This window comes from Bemisia tabaci, chromosome 8 (genome assembly GCF_918797505.1).
Source record: "Bemisia tabaci chromosome 8, PGI_BMITA_v3".
Classification (NCBI taxonomy): Eukaryota; Metazoa; Arthropoda; class Insecta; order Hemiptera; family Aleyrodidae; genus Bemisia; species Bemisia tabaci.
The window spans coordinates 31,757,398-31,771,224 of NC_092800.1; the positions used below are offsets into that span (position 1 = coordinate 31,757,398).

Sequence of the window (13,827 nt, forward strand, 5' to 3'; positions counted from 1 at the left end):
GCCCCCCTATTTTTTTTTTATTAACACGGAAGAAAACTCATTGAACTTAGATCTAAACTGAAGTTTTAAAATGCAATTTTTATATAGGTTCTGTCTTATAGGTTCTGTACATTGTCATTCTTTATCGCAATTAGCAATTGAAAAATATGAGTTTAAAAAACTGTGAAATAAGTGTCGAAAGGATATTGATGACAGAGTTGAAGACGGCGTACCTCCATTACAACGTATCAAAATCTCCGATGACGTTATTTTTCCAAAAATATTAACCAAACAGCTCATTTCTCAAAATTTTCTGCGAATATTTTTTCGTTAAGGAAGAGAAGTCACAGAGGATTTCACAAAAAAAAATTAGCGCAAACAAAGTTTGGTAAAAATCTCATCTAATTAAGCGAGGTGGTTCATTCGATTTTTTAAATGGCTGAAGCAGTTACAATATGAAGAGGCAGTCAAATAAAAATTGATACCTAGTTATATGAAATCAACGTATGAATTCAACTACTCAAGGATTGAAATGTTTCATTGTTGAGATATTTAATTGGTAACAAAGCAAAACTAACCTGACAATACGGAGGATTGACAACTGAGGAAAATACTTTTCGAAATTCACTCATATCCCTGAAGTCTTTGGGTAGTTTATCAACATACAAGCATTTTGAATGAAGAGATTCAAAGGTTAATAAGCGGCTATCCAGCCAGTCACAGACTAAACTCCAGCCTTCTAAGTATTTTCCGTCTAGACAACTCTTCGCTTGAAGAGCTGAGTCTTTTGAAGTGTATTCAACAAAGCCATATCCTTTGCTTTCACCTGAAAACATAGAAAATCATCGGTCAAATGAAGTATAGAAATACACGAGAGTATGTTTACTTTTATATAAATCCACACTGAAACCAGAAAAACATCGAGATCCAGCTTGCAGAATTTTAAGTCTCTGTTCCACAATCTAGACATTTGGTCTCTACGTAATCACGGTTTCGACTGCAAAAGACGAGGAAAGGGGGAAAAACTGGCTTTAAAATGCCTCTTGTGCTGCAAAATTTTGAGAAGGGTTTAGGTGCAAAATAGTTGTAAGGCGAGTTTTGCCCCATCCAACTTTTCTACTCTTCGTTAAAGTCTCTGAATCAGCCGAAAAGACTTCACATTCTCTTTCATCTTGTGGACATCCATCTTTCAGCTGATTCTTAGACGCACATTCAAATTTTTAATTTCAAAAGCGTTCCTGATGTTTATCTTATCTAGTTTGTAAAAGCTCCTCTATTATCAAGATGATTTGCAGATTTGGAAATGTCGTTCAATAACGTGTGGTCAATAACGGCGACTCAGTTGCAATAGTATAAACCTTTTTCCGCAAAATTTGGAGAAGAAACAGTCTCTCAGGTAAAAGAAGAGGTTCCTGGAACAAAGTCCTTAAATGTTTTATTTCCTGACGAATCCCGGCAGGGTTGCCACACAATTTAGAAAATGAAATTCCCTGACACATTTTGGCTAACATTTGCCCTGACAATTGAGGATACGCTAGATGGTTAAAAAGACTAAATTAGAAATAAGTTTCCAGGCAAAATTTGTTGTTCGAAACGTCAAACCCATATTAAAAAGCAAACATAGGTGACTTGATGATGTTTCGCGACATTTTCGTCATTTTTCCTGATATTTCCCAAACTTTTTCTTGACGTTTCCCAGTATTCCCGACTGTGGCAACCGCGTAGTCATTCAGAACGTCAAACCCATACTAAAAAGCAAATATAGGCGACTTGATAATTTTTCCCTGACTGTGTCACCGCTTCTGCCATGGTAAGGAAGAACGCCGTATGAACATTCGAGAGTTGCCAAAATTACTTTTATAGAATGTTTATTTTTGAGGATAGTTATGAATAATTTTCCATTACATTTTCAGAATCTTCAGGTGAAATTGCGAACAAAATTATCAGAAAATAGGGAAGAAAATATTCATAAGTTTACCAGAAAACTAGCGTTTTATGCATGGTGTCTAGTTTTCTTGGCAAAGCTCATTCCCTGATTTTTCCCTAATTTTCCTTGATTTTCAGGAGCTCATTCCCGGATGAGAAACCGAAGTTTTCTCCCACTTTCTGGGGATTTTCTTGGAAAAAAGGACATAATTTTCCAGAGTTTTAGATATGCATATCGATTTTAATTCATCTTACAGCCATTTTTTTGGCGCACGTCAGATTAGACCGCCAAATTTGAAAACGAAATGATCCCTGGGTGGTTCGAGAACAGATTCCCGGTTTCTGGAACAGATTCCCGGTTTCTGGAACAGATTCCCTGGTTTTCCCGGTAAATTTTCATTCCCTGATGGATCCCGGGTTTTCCCGGTTTTTAAAAAACTAGACACCATGGTTTTATGGAAGGGACTTTGGCAGTGGCGTGGCATGAATAATCGATCTTCGATATCTCGTCATTTGAAGCTATGGTAAAGAATCGATTACTATGGTGTTCGCTGCGAACACCCTGATAATCGATCTTTTTTCATAGGTTTAAATGGCATAATAATTGATAGATCGCAATTCACGCCACTTCACTGGACTTTGGCAACGCCTGAAGGTTGTTACGGCGTTTTTCCTTGGCACGGTGTAGAAACCATGAGTTGGACTCACCAGTCTTTTCGCTGATCATGAGGAAATGTCTCCTGATCTCGCCGAAGGGGCGGACGAGGTCCGTGAACTGGGACTCGGTCATGGTGAGGGGGAGTCGGGCGACGCAGAGCATGCCGTCGGTGGGGCCCGGGCTCACGGGGATCTTCTGGCCCCGCAGGAAGAAGTTCTTGTTCGGGTCCCACTCCTCCAGCATCTCCGGGTCTTCCAGGATCACTTTGGCTGCCTTCGAGCCGGTCCCGCCGTTTTGGATGTGCACGCACTGCACCGGGAAGTCGCACAGCATGTCGCGGATTTCCTGCAACAAAAAAGGGAACGACCACTGATTAGTTCGGAGCGTTAGAAAGCATGATAAGACGCAGTTTCCCGCAGGAAGGAACGTAACTTCATTCCAAGGTTGCAAAATTGACTCAAACAATGAAATTTTGTACGAGATTTTTTTGTACCCCAGCAATTTATGTCGAAAACTTGTCTGATTTGTGCATAAGATCATGAGAAAAATTGGTGAAATTTTCAGTTAAAAACATCTAAGTTTCTCCGGGTAAAAATGCAATTTGCAAGGAAAAAGGCAACATTGATTAAATTCGAGAGAAGCTTACTTTCGATTGCAAATTTCGTTTCAGATTTTTGGAAGAGCACGAACGAGCAATTTTTCGTGAAATTTCCTTCACCCCTCACAAGATTCATAAACAAGTCGAAGAATATATTTCGGTTAGTTTTCCTCTGGAGAACAAAACACGATCGGAGATTTTTAAACATTGCGACGAGGCTACACATATTTCAACTTAAACCATCTACACGCAGATCCTAGAGCCAAGAGAGAGTTTTCCAACTTTTCCATAATCGCAGCCAAAATGAGCCAGCTTCAGAAGTTTTTGAAGCGCGAGGAGGGGGCAAGATCGGGAAATCGTTTCTTGGTCGATCGTCCTCGGAATTGAAGTTGGTTGACGACGACAACGGTTCAACAAACGCAAAATATGCAAACCGGTTACGGTCAGCTGCCGAACTGCGCGCGCGGTGCGTTGCCGCAGCCTCCGAAAAATGAATCACTCGACGTAATAACCGAAAGAGTCCTCTCCCTTTATGAGCCGTGAACTCCATAAGAATTCATCTATTCCAGGGATCACCAGATGAAGCTTCCGCTCGTTTCCCGCATTCTCGCGATATGAAATAATTCGAGTTTTGATGCTCGATTTAAAAACTGAGACCTGAGGTGGAGAAAGGAAAGGAAAGGAAAAGAAGGGAAAAAGAGAAAGACAAAAAGTCGAAGTGTCTAAGTGTCGGAGTATGTTCGCAGGATGTTTATAGCATTAAGGAAAAAACAGTTCCTGTCTTTTTCGGTCAACGGCCGACTGGCGATCATTAAAAAAATTCGATTTTGACTGTTAGTTTTAAATTAGAGTTTAAAATCTTTAGCTTCCTTCTCCAAATTTCGAGCTCAAGGGCTAATTCCATTTTTCTAAAACTTCTTTTGACCAGGGCCGGATTTTCTTACTTGCCGCCCATGGGCCGCCTGTTTTTTGCCGCCCCCTTCTCATTCGTTTTGAAACATCAATAAAAACCATCAAGTGAACGTGCCGGAGGGGAAGAGGCGTATAAGACGCGTTTACTCGTGTTGGTCATATTTTTTGCGAAAGCCCCGTCAACACTACTAGAAAAAGTTCACGGAACTTGGCGCGAAAGTTAAGTTCCGTAAACCTATCTCTGTTTGGACAAGGCCCTCCATTTATAAGAAATGAACCAAAAAATTATGAAAGAACAAACATAAATGTGATTTAATAATTTTAACTTCCGCTGCCGCGCCGCGCTGACCGCTGCTGCACGCACTGTTTGACGCAATGCTTGCAGTATTCATGCAGTCTTGTAGGCGCTATAAGTTTCACGCTGCCGGCTGCTGACCACAGCGACCGCACTGTCTTTGGCGCAATGCGTGAAGTATTCACGCAGTCTTGTAGGCGCTAATATGTGTTACATGCCGATCGCCGCGCCGAGGGCTTCTCTTTTTCATCTCACGTTCTCGTCATCATTGCTCTCTGCACCGCGCCGCCGTTCCAGGCCGAATTCCACGTGAGATTTCTCTCTTAGTCTTAACTCGACTAATGAAAGGTGCTGTCTATTGTATCACAGAAAGACTACAAAATTAGAGATATACTCTCGGGAAATGAGAGACTTTGTCACCTTTTCTCGTTCGTATATTTTTTCTCTGAATCCGATTTTTCTTTATAGCTTAATTTAAAAAAATTGCAAAATTTGCCGCCATGGGCCCATGTGGCCACCCCCTTAATCCGTCCCTGCTTTTGACCGAGTTTTGTCCCGATTTTCGAGTATCATCTGGTATACAAAAAATACTTAAACTTCTTGACTGAAGGCGAGAATTCAAAGGTTCTGAAGCAAAATTCCCTGACCTCTTGCGAGCTTTTCACCCTTGATGGATAATGCTGTTGACCGAAGCAGGAGCGGAACTCCAGCAGTTTCGCCAAAATTTTACCGTGTGCCTTACGTTATTTCGTCTGTAAATCAACGATACGGCGTTTTACATCTCGCTGACCGCTAATTCGACTGCCAATCTCCCCATTTCGAATGTTTCGATCAACCGCGGCGTACCGAACCGATGTACTGTCGTTCTGAGGAAAAACGCAGTATGAACCCTCTGCCGTTGCCAAATTTCTTTTGACAAATCACTAATTTTCAGGAAAATTCGTCAACATTCTCCATTAAATTTTTCAGAGCATTATGTCCGTAATTTGATCTACATGGTCTGAAAAGTTCAACGCAAAATAAGCATAACTCTCTTCAAAAATAAACATTTTCAGAGTGGAAATTTGGCAACCTTCGACTGCTCATACGGCGTTTATCCTTAGCACGGGAGTGTGGCTCTGTAACGAGAGAGCTGCGGTTAATCCCTGTTGCGGAGGGATACCGCGGGGATAAGTCGCACAGTGGATCGAGTCAGTCAGAGAGGTCGGACAGGAAATTTTGAACTAAAACTGCAAATTTTCATGCTTATTTCGGCACATTTTAAATTTTAAGGGGTGCTACAGAAAGAAAATTTCACGAGGAAACCAATGAAACCACTTTCAGAACCTCAAAATTGTGTATGAACGGAGTTATAAGCGTTTGAAGTTTCCAAATTTTGTCCGACCTCCCGCATTGACTCGATCCACCGTGCGGCAGGGCCGAGCATCGGTATAACCTCTCATTAAGTCTCGCTCCGCGTCCATTAGCGTAATTGTTCCGGCCTTTGATTTCGGATCGGGCAGGTGATTCGGTCAACGTCGGACACATAAGCCTGTCTTTTGTCGCGCCGATTCCCGATTCCAATCTGCCGACCGATGTTCTAGCGGTGACTCGCCGCGGAGTGTCCCCCCGGAATAAAATTACAACTTCGGTCGGGGGTGAACGTTAACCACGAGCGCAAAATATTGGTGCGAAAATAATGCGCGATACAGTGAAGCGATTCGATCAGGGATACAGAAGACGCCCGATCGATCGGTGAGGACATTTTTGTCCAAAACGACACCGAAGAAAAAACTTTCGGAGACAATTCCGACGATTTGTCGAGCTTTTCGACTTTTCGAGAGACGTTTCGACGCGTGTTTACATGCAAGATCTTAATTTTGAAATCTTTTGAAAAAAAAGAGAAAAAAAATACAAATCCAATTTTGAAGTATCTTATAGAATTCTCGTATATTTGTTGCGGGCTACACGCGCAGCCCTTGTAAAAATCATCAAACTGTTACTTTGAATCTCTGCTCTTGCGAAGGGGCTGTTGAATGGTGGGCAGTACTAAGACCCGATCAACCGTTGACCAATCACAACAAAAATATCTGACCAGGTTATTTAACGCAAGACGCAGGGCGTTCAAACAAATTTTACTATTCAAGAATTGTTGGAATGAAGTCATCTTAACACGATCCTGCGACTAGCGCTACTAACCCATACAATTCACTTCTAATGCGAGTCAGCTTAGGAGTGAAGCAAGGGAGCTCTGAACAGTGTTCACTATCACTATCAACAAGTGATTGCATTCGTGGGCTGCGGCTGGTTTGCCTCAGATTTTTAAGGCGGGCCATAAAGCTAAACAGTTGGAAAATGCATTGCACAGGACGTGCTTTGTTCAAGATTTCAACTTCAAGACGCTCCCGCTCTATTAGGGGAGAGTGATGTTCACAACGTTGCCAAACATTTTTTTTTTTTAAAGTAAATGGGAGCGAGCTATTAATGACACTAAACAAAAAGATTTTAGAATATCTTGCGATTTTCTTGAGTCTTTGAGAATCAATAGACCGCGTGTAAACCTATTGACAGACATCGTCAACTTAAGGTCCGCCTTCAATTCCGCAACGTAGGCAACCAATCACTGCTAATCGAATAAAGCGAGAGCACTCCTATTTTTTCCTTTAAATTTTCAGTTGATTTTATTTCCGCAGTAAACCAAGGGACGAAGGGAAAGAACTGGATGTCCTTGAAATAAGTCCTGGAAGATTCTCAAAAGTTTCAAATTTTCCGTGGGTCCTTCCCTGCGTCCTTCTCTGACTTTAAGGTGTCCCTTGAGTCTTCCTCTGGAGCGCTTAATTCACTCTCACAGGTTAAAAAATCATTCAAAGCCCATAAATATCAAACTCGGACACCCTTCTTTTCTCTTTCTTCTCCAAAGAGAGTCATGAAAAAAGAGAATTTAAAAGCCCTCTTTCTGTTGTGCCTTCCTACGAAATTCAGTTCAAAATAGCAAACTGGTACACTGGAAAAAAAAAACACATTGGATCTAGAGTCCAGACTCTTTAAAAACATCGACAAGAAAAAATACTCTTGATTCAATGAGATTTAAGCTTAAATCAAGAACCAAGCCTCTTAATTTAAGCGGATTTCGTTATGATTCAAGCAAAAATCCGATTGAATCAAGAGCATTATTTCTTGTCAATGTTTTCAAGAGTCTGGACTCTAGATCCAATGTGGTTTTTTTCCAGTGATTGACTGAGGACAGTGGATTTTGGTGAGCGTATTTTTTACTCGTAAAGAACCCCGAGATCGAAACAAGTACATTTGGCAAGGGAGGGCAGCCAAGGGGTAAACAAGCGAGACCAAGGAGGTTTAATAGACGCCGCTTTAAGAAATTACCAGCGCCGGGGAAGTCAAGTGCAACCCCTGTTCCCTGTTCCTTATTAAAGCGTGAAGCTCGAAATAGAACCGGAGGAGTCCAGGACCAGCTCCTCGCCGTCGGGGGCTGCGGGGCTGGGGTCCGGGGGGGGGGAGGAGGGCGGGAGCTGAGTCATTTCGAGGCCTTCTTCGTCTGGTTCTTTGTCTCCGAATGTTTTCTCTCCCCGCGCTCTGAATCATCGTCGCGTATCTGTATCGCGACGGGAATATGAACCGCTGGGTTCTAGTCTGGCTACGCGATAGTGGGGGGTGTCCAGCTGCGGTCATTTGCGCCGGAAGTGGACATCGGGATATCGGAGGGGGCCACGGCCCCCTCTGTTCACGAGGGAGGAAAGAAGTAGTGAAATACATTTTATTTTCGAGCGGTGCATAATAGAAGGAGCTAATAAGAGGGGCCAGACATGAAACTTTTGGCTAAAATTTCAAATTCTGATGTTAATTTCGTCACAAATTCAATTTCAAGAGGTGTTCCTGACAGGCAATTTTACGAAAAAACCAATGAAACTACAATTGAACCCTTTGATTTCGTATTTCTAAAAATATGAGCTTTTAAAGTTTCCAGGTTTTGTCCAGCTTCTCCTAGTGACTCAGTCACTGTGCGGTGCTCTGGCGACTTTGGCTATAAACACCTCGAAAAGATATACAGAAAATAAAAAGGGGAGGGGGTGAAGAGGGGGATGGGGTGAAGAGGGGAGGACGAGGCGAAGGGGGAAACTTGGAAAAGGACAGTTTTAGTGTCAAAAAGAGAAATTGCCTCCACCGTAAGATGGAGGGAACCGAGGCTTGCATTAATGCGATGGATTCCAATGAGCTTTTTGAGGAGTGGAAACGCGCCTTGAAAGTCCGAACGGAAATAGGGGGGAAGAATCTTACGAGCCTACGTTTCTCTTGACTAAAATGACAAAAATTTTCCGAACTGTTTGACCAGTGATCTATCTTTGTGAATAAGAGTAAAAAAATAGTAAAATTACTATTTCATCAAATTCTGAGGGGGTCACTTTTTCAAAGTTGCACCAGTTGGCATGGAATGACCCAATTTGCATCACACATTTTGATTTAACTTTAAAAAAAGCTTGGAAATTTTAATCGAAGTTATGAGTCTCTTAATTCTTTGTCCCGGCACTCGTAAAAAACCCGAACGAAAGAGGAACAACAGAGCAAAAGGAAGAGATTTTAGTCTTCTATTGAGATCACCATTCTTCGTTCATTATTTCATCGTTTTCCGCACGAGTTAAAACATTTTTCCATTAAATTTCTCCAACTTATTAACCAACATGGAGACACCTTGTCGACAATGTACATTCAAAAAGCTCTCATTATGTTTGGTAATCTGAGAGATTAGTCTATTAAAATGCAGTTCCGAGGCTATCCGATCGGACTGAAAGTATCAGCTTGAATGTTTTCTTTCTGACGTCTGATAAGTCCCTGAGAAAAAGGGGTGATGATACAGCCGGTATGGAATGAATCTCTCTCATGACAGACCCCATGTGCGCGTGATCGCAGCAGACATCGGAGTTGACGAATCTCATGTTCAAGGATTTCTTTATCCCTGACACCATGTGGCGTGTGAGTGAATGTGAGAATTCCTTTGCAATCTAACTCCCATAGGGAGCTGAGTCAGTGTACGCAGTTGAGACTGTAGGCGGTTTCCTTGCAAAGTAAACACAGATATCACTGGCGAGACCAGAAAAACTTGTGCTAAAATAAAAGAATCTGCAAAATAAAGCGCACAAGTTGATCAATTCCAAACAGCGGAATACCTCTTTTGGAAACTTTGGGGCATTATTCCAGCAACGATAGAAGGTCGAAAAAAAATTTCCGATGTAGCTTAAGCTCTTTGTTTCAGGGTACAATAGCCACAAAGGCACGAATTAAGACTTAGATAATTATTTTTTTATAGGGATTGCCGGCAAGATATCCGGATTTTGTCAGAGATTTTCCTGCGCCGAAAAAGCCCCGATTTTTATTTTGGATAATTAATAGAATTAAACTTAAAAATCATTTTTACAACGAGTATATAACTTTCAAAGCATATAATGGCAGCGTGGTCAAAATGAGAATCTGAATCATAATTTGGCATTCATCATCGTTCAACCTTGGAGCGCTTCATTGCAAAGCCGAAACGGAGGCGATCATACTTATTTCTTGCAGTCATTTTTCAATCAGCAAAACATTCTTTGTTGAGGCAATCCGCAGGGGACATACTTCGGTCATAAAACACGGCTTGAAGTTTCGATTTTTATTTAAACTACCTCTTCGAGAATCAAACTGCCCAGCACAAGGATTGTGTGACTTACTTCGGTTGAATACGCTGAAAATTATAACCAACGTCAGGTGATCTGTCCACGTTCTCACTTATGTTTCTATCATGCAATTTCCATGGAAATGATAAATGATATCTGTAAAGTTGGTCAATGTATTTCGTCAGTCTTCTGTGGCACGAATCTGTGGGATATTTTTATGAAAAAGATCAATGATATGCCTTGTTTTTCATCCACGGTGCGTAAAACAGAAACAGAGAGGAGGCAAAGGTCAATATTTTCTTTCTCTCCTATAAATACGAAATTCATTTTGATAATGAAAATCAAAGTGAAAAGTCGTCGATCGTTTCATGACAGATTGCAGGAGTTTTGGCGGGAAAAGATCTAAAGCCTCTTTTTACGTAACTGGCCATCATTGGTCGACAAATTCTGAATCCAATTAGAATAAAAGAGCAGAGAAAAAAGGCAGTCCATTGAGGGTCACGGTCAACAGCGCCGAAAATAGCATGATACCTACATCATGCGAAATTGAAATTCTATGCAACTCATTACCACGATGCTGCAAACAATGTGGAAAAAATTATAAAATTGTGAGAATTGCTTTGCGAGCGAAATCAGCCTTCGTCACTAGATCGCCAGGGAAGGCGGAAGAGAGTATCAGAGTAAGGGTTCAAATTATATATAGAATTTGTCTATGGTCCGCGGGGCCCTTGAAATTTTCGCGTATCATCACGCCTTCTTCTAAGTTTAATTGTTTACATTTTTCTCCGGGTGTTCAAAGCCAAAGCCTCGCGTATAGAGATCTTCTTGGCGCCGAATCAATACGTCTTTCGATGTCAATGTCGATCCGTCTTTGTTTGATTACTTTCAGTTTAATTTAGTGAATCCGTCCAATTTGCGTAGTGTAGTGGTCTAGTTACACTCGAAGAGGTAACGAAATTGTGATGGTGTAATTATAAGCTTGCCGAATGGAAAAAAACCTTGCGCACTGTGTGAAAGAAAAAACTCGATGAAAACAACGTTTTTCCCCCTAAGATTCTTGCAGCAAAAAATGTTATGTTTCTCTATTATTTATACAGTATCAAAAATATAGCACGTGTATAGACATCATAAAGGCGTCCATCTGCGAGGAGAGATTGTATCAGTGGCAGCGGTTATGTCGTTTCTGAAAATGGTCAACTTTTTCGACTCCAGTCCAAGAATTTTTCAGACGGAGTAAAAAGTTCAGTTAGGTCAGCTGCTCAGCAGTCTCCGAAGAGATTGTTTTGATTCAGAACAATTTCCTTCTTAGAACACCTCAAACTCGCTCCATCGCATCATTTTTTTTTTTTTGCCTCCTCGTTTGCTGTGTCAAGTTACGTTTCAGTGGTGCAAGTATATATCTTGATACACTTGTTGAGCGGCTTATATTTACCCAACTAATTGCTCAATGGGGCCTCATAGGGACTCTTTTTATCACAGAATAAGTGCTTCAACTTCAAAATGATAAGACCTTCTCCTGAATGAGTGTCTGAATTGTAATAACAGCCAAAAAGTATTCATACCGAAATCGAAAAACGCCCGATGTTATTTAATTGAGTCTTTCCTTCTCTACAAAATTTCAAATTAAACTGCATTTTGCAATTAGGAGCCATAGTTTCTGGCTCAATTAAGAAACAACGTATGTACTATTAGTCTCCCTGTGCACATTAGTGATTTTGCGAATGAGCGAGGAATCGTAGTTCCTGATTGCAAATTTAGTCCAACGGTTTCAACAAAGAAGTGAACCTTTGACTGTTTCAAAACGTCAATCCATAGTCAACAAGTTTTTCGCAGATTCCATGACGCACAGTGGATCAAGTCAATCAGAGAGGTCGGACATGAAATTTTGAACTAAAACTGCAAATTTTATTCGTTTTGTTTGTTCATTTCGCCACATTTTAAATTTCGAGGGGTGCTTCCGGAAGAAAATTGTCCGGAAGAATCCAATGAAACCACTTAGAACCTCAAATTTTTGTATAAACGGAGTTATAAGCGTTTAACGTTCACTGGAAAAAAAACACATTGGATCTAGAGTCTTGAAAACATTGACAAGAAAAAATACTCTTGACTCAATCGGATTTTTGCTTGAATCAACAAGAAAATCCGCTTAAATTAAGAGGCTTGGTTCTTCATTTAGGCTAGATTCTGATTGAATCAAGAGTACTTTTTCTTGTCGATGTTTTTAAGAGTTTGGACCCTAGATCCAATGTGGTTTTTTTCCCCCAGTGTTTCCAAATTATGTCCGACCTCCCCCATTGACTCGATCCACCGGATGACGTTTCTTCAGGGTTTTTCTCATGCCAAAAAGTTCCCTCATAATAATTCGCGGTATTCCAGATTGCAAGACACCCTAGTATTTGACGACCATCCGAAGAACAAGCCAGACATTGACCTCTCCCTTCTCTTCTTACTCCATGCAGATTCCCATTTCCCAGCGTCCCAAACAGCCACAGAGCTCGAAAACCAGCTAATCGCCTCCATCTCTCATTTGGGTCGGAAGAGACGATGAATCATGACCTGGGGACCGGAGGGGGGCGATATTTCCCATGCGTGTTCGCCTCGCGCCCTGCGGAAGTGCCGATCCGCGACTCGAACGCCGACCGCCACCTCGACTTCGCTTCGGTTAATGGTCCGATCCGTTGTCGGGTTGGTCAACGCGCGGTGCTCAACGGTCAACAATCCACCGAAACGAAGCGGGCGCGAGCTCCGAGGCGAGACGCCGCGCCGCGTGCAAATGATGCGTCTCCTCGACTCGCTAAAAATCGGCGAGAGCGGTTAATTTTGCACCGACTTTACGACTTAACGCCGTGATGCCAGATAGGACCATAGAGATAAAAAGGAGGTGTTTGCATCTTGAGGTTTGTTTACCCTGTGACGTAGGTCGGCAGGTACAACCTGGCCAGCGAAATCCGGAATTCGAAATATGAAAAACGGACCATAATGTCCGATTTTTTCACTTAAATCAACTCATTATATAATTTCAAGCACTTTTTATAGAATGACTTTTTTCCTTAAATTACACCATTTCCAAGAAAATCGACAGGATAAACGTCGCTGTACCGACCTACGTCATCAAATCATCAAAAAAATTCCAAGATGCCCGAAATGCAAACGCAAACACCTCTTTTTTTTTCTCTATGAGATAGGTTGGGTGGCTCTCAGATGAGGGGTCGTTCATAAAATACGTGACGCCATATGAAGGAAGGGAGGGTTGAAGGATAGGGATGGACGTCATAGCAGCGTTACGCGGGGTGGGGGGGGGGGGGGGGTGGGTGGTTGTCCCGAAAATGGGGGTGGCGATGGACACTTCCGATGTAGGACACAGTTTCAACTGAATCTAGGGAAAGCACGGATTGAGAACACTGTTTGAAAGTTCAAAACTCCCCTACCTCATTTCCTCCGCCTAGAGTTCCATTATACAGTGCGATAAGACTGGTGGAGTCCACTTCTGTCTGAATGGCTCCCGTATTTTGAGCTCTCGCAGGACCAAAAAAGTCACAGGAGATTACATTTGCAAAGAGGAGGAACGGAGGAGAGAATTATGAGTGCGACAAGGAAGAGATGGAATAGAGGGAAGGGAAACGGGACTGAACTGATCAGATATTGCCGAAAACCGTAAAAACTGGGTTATCTTTTGAAAAGAGTTGTGGCTCTATAACCCGAGTTGTCGTGACTCTCCCTGAATAGAGATTCTACCCCGCGATTTTTCCACAAAAAGCCTACTCCTGCTAAAATTCCGTAACAAAACATCTCTCAGCACTAGTGCACTACAACAAAA

General features: G+C 41.8%; 1 protein-coding gene across 1 annotated transcript in view; it reads right to left on the reverse strand.

Annotated features, from left to right (window-relative positions):
- Positions 1-13,827, reverse strand: part of LOC109030281 (ribonucleoprotein PTB-binding 1) — an 89,882-nt gene that overhangs the window by 9,609 nt on the left and 66,446 nt on the right. The window contains exons 2-3 of the mRNA XM_019041164.2: positions 2,614-2,908; positions 558-805 (exon numbers count right to left, since the gene is read on the reverse strand). Of these exons, the coding sequence (XP_018896709.1) occupies positions 558-805; positions 2,614-2,908 (543 nt within the window). The remainder of the gene's footprint in view (positions 1-557; positions 806-2,613; positions 2,909-13,827) is intronic.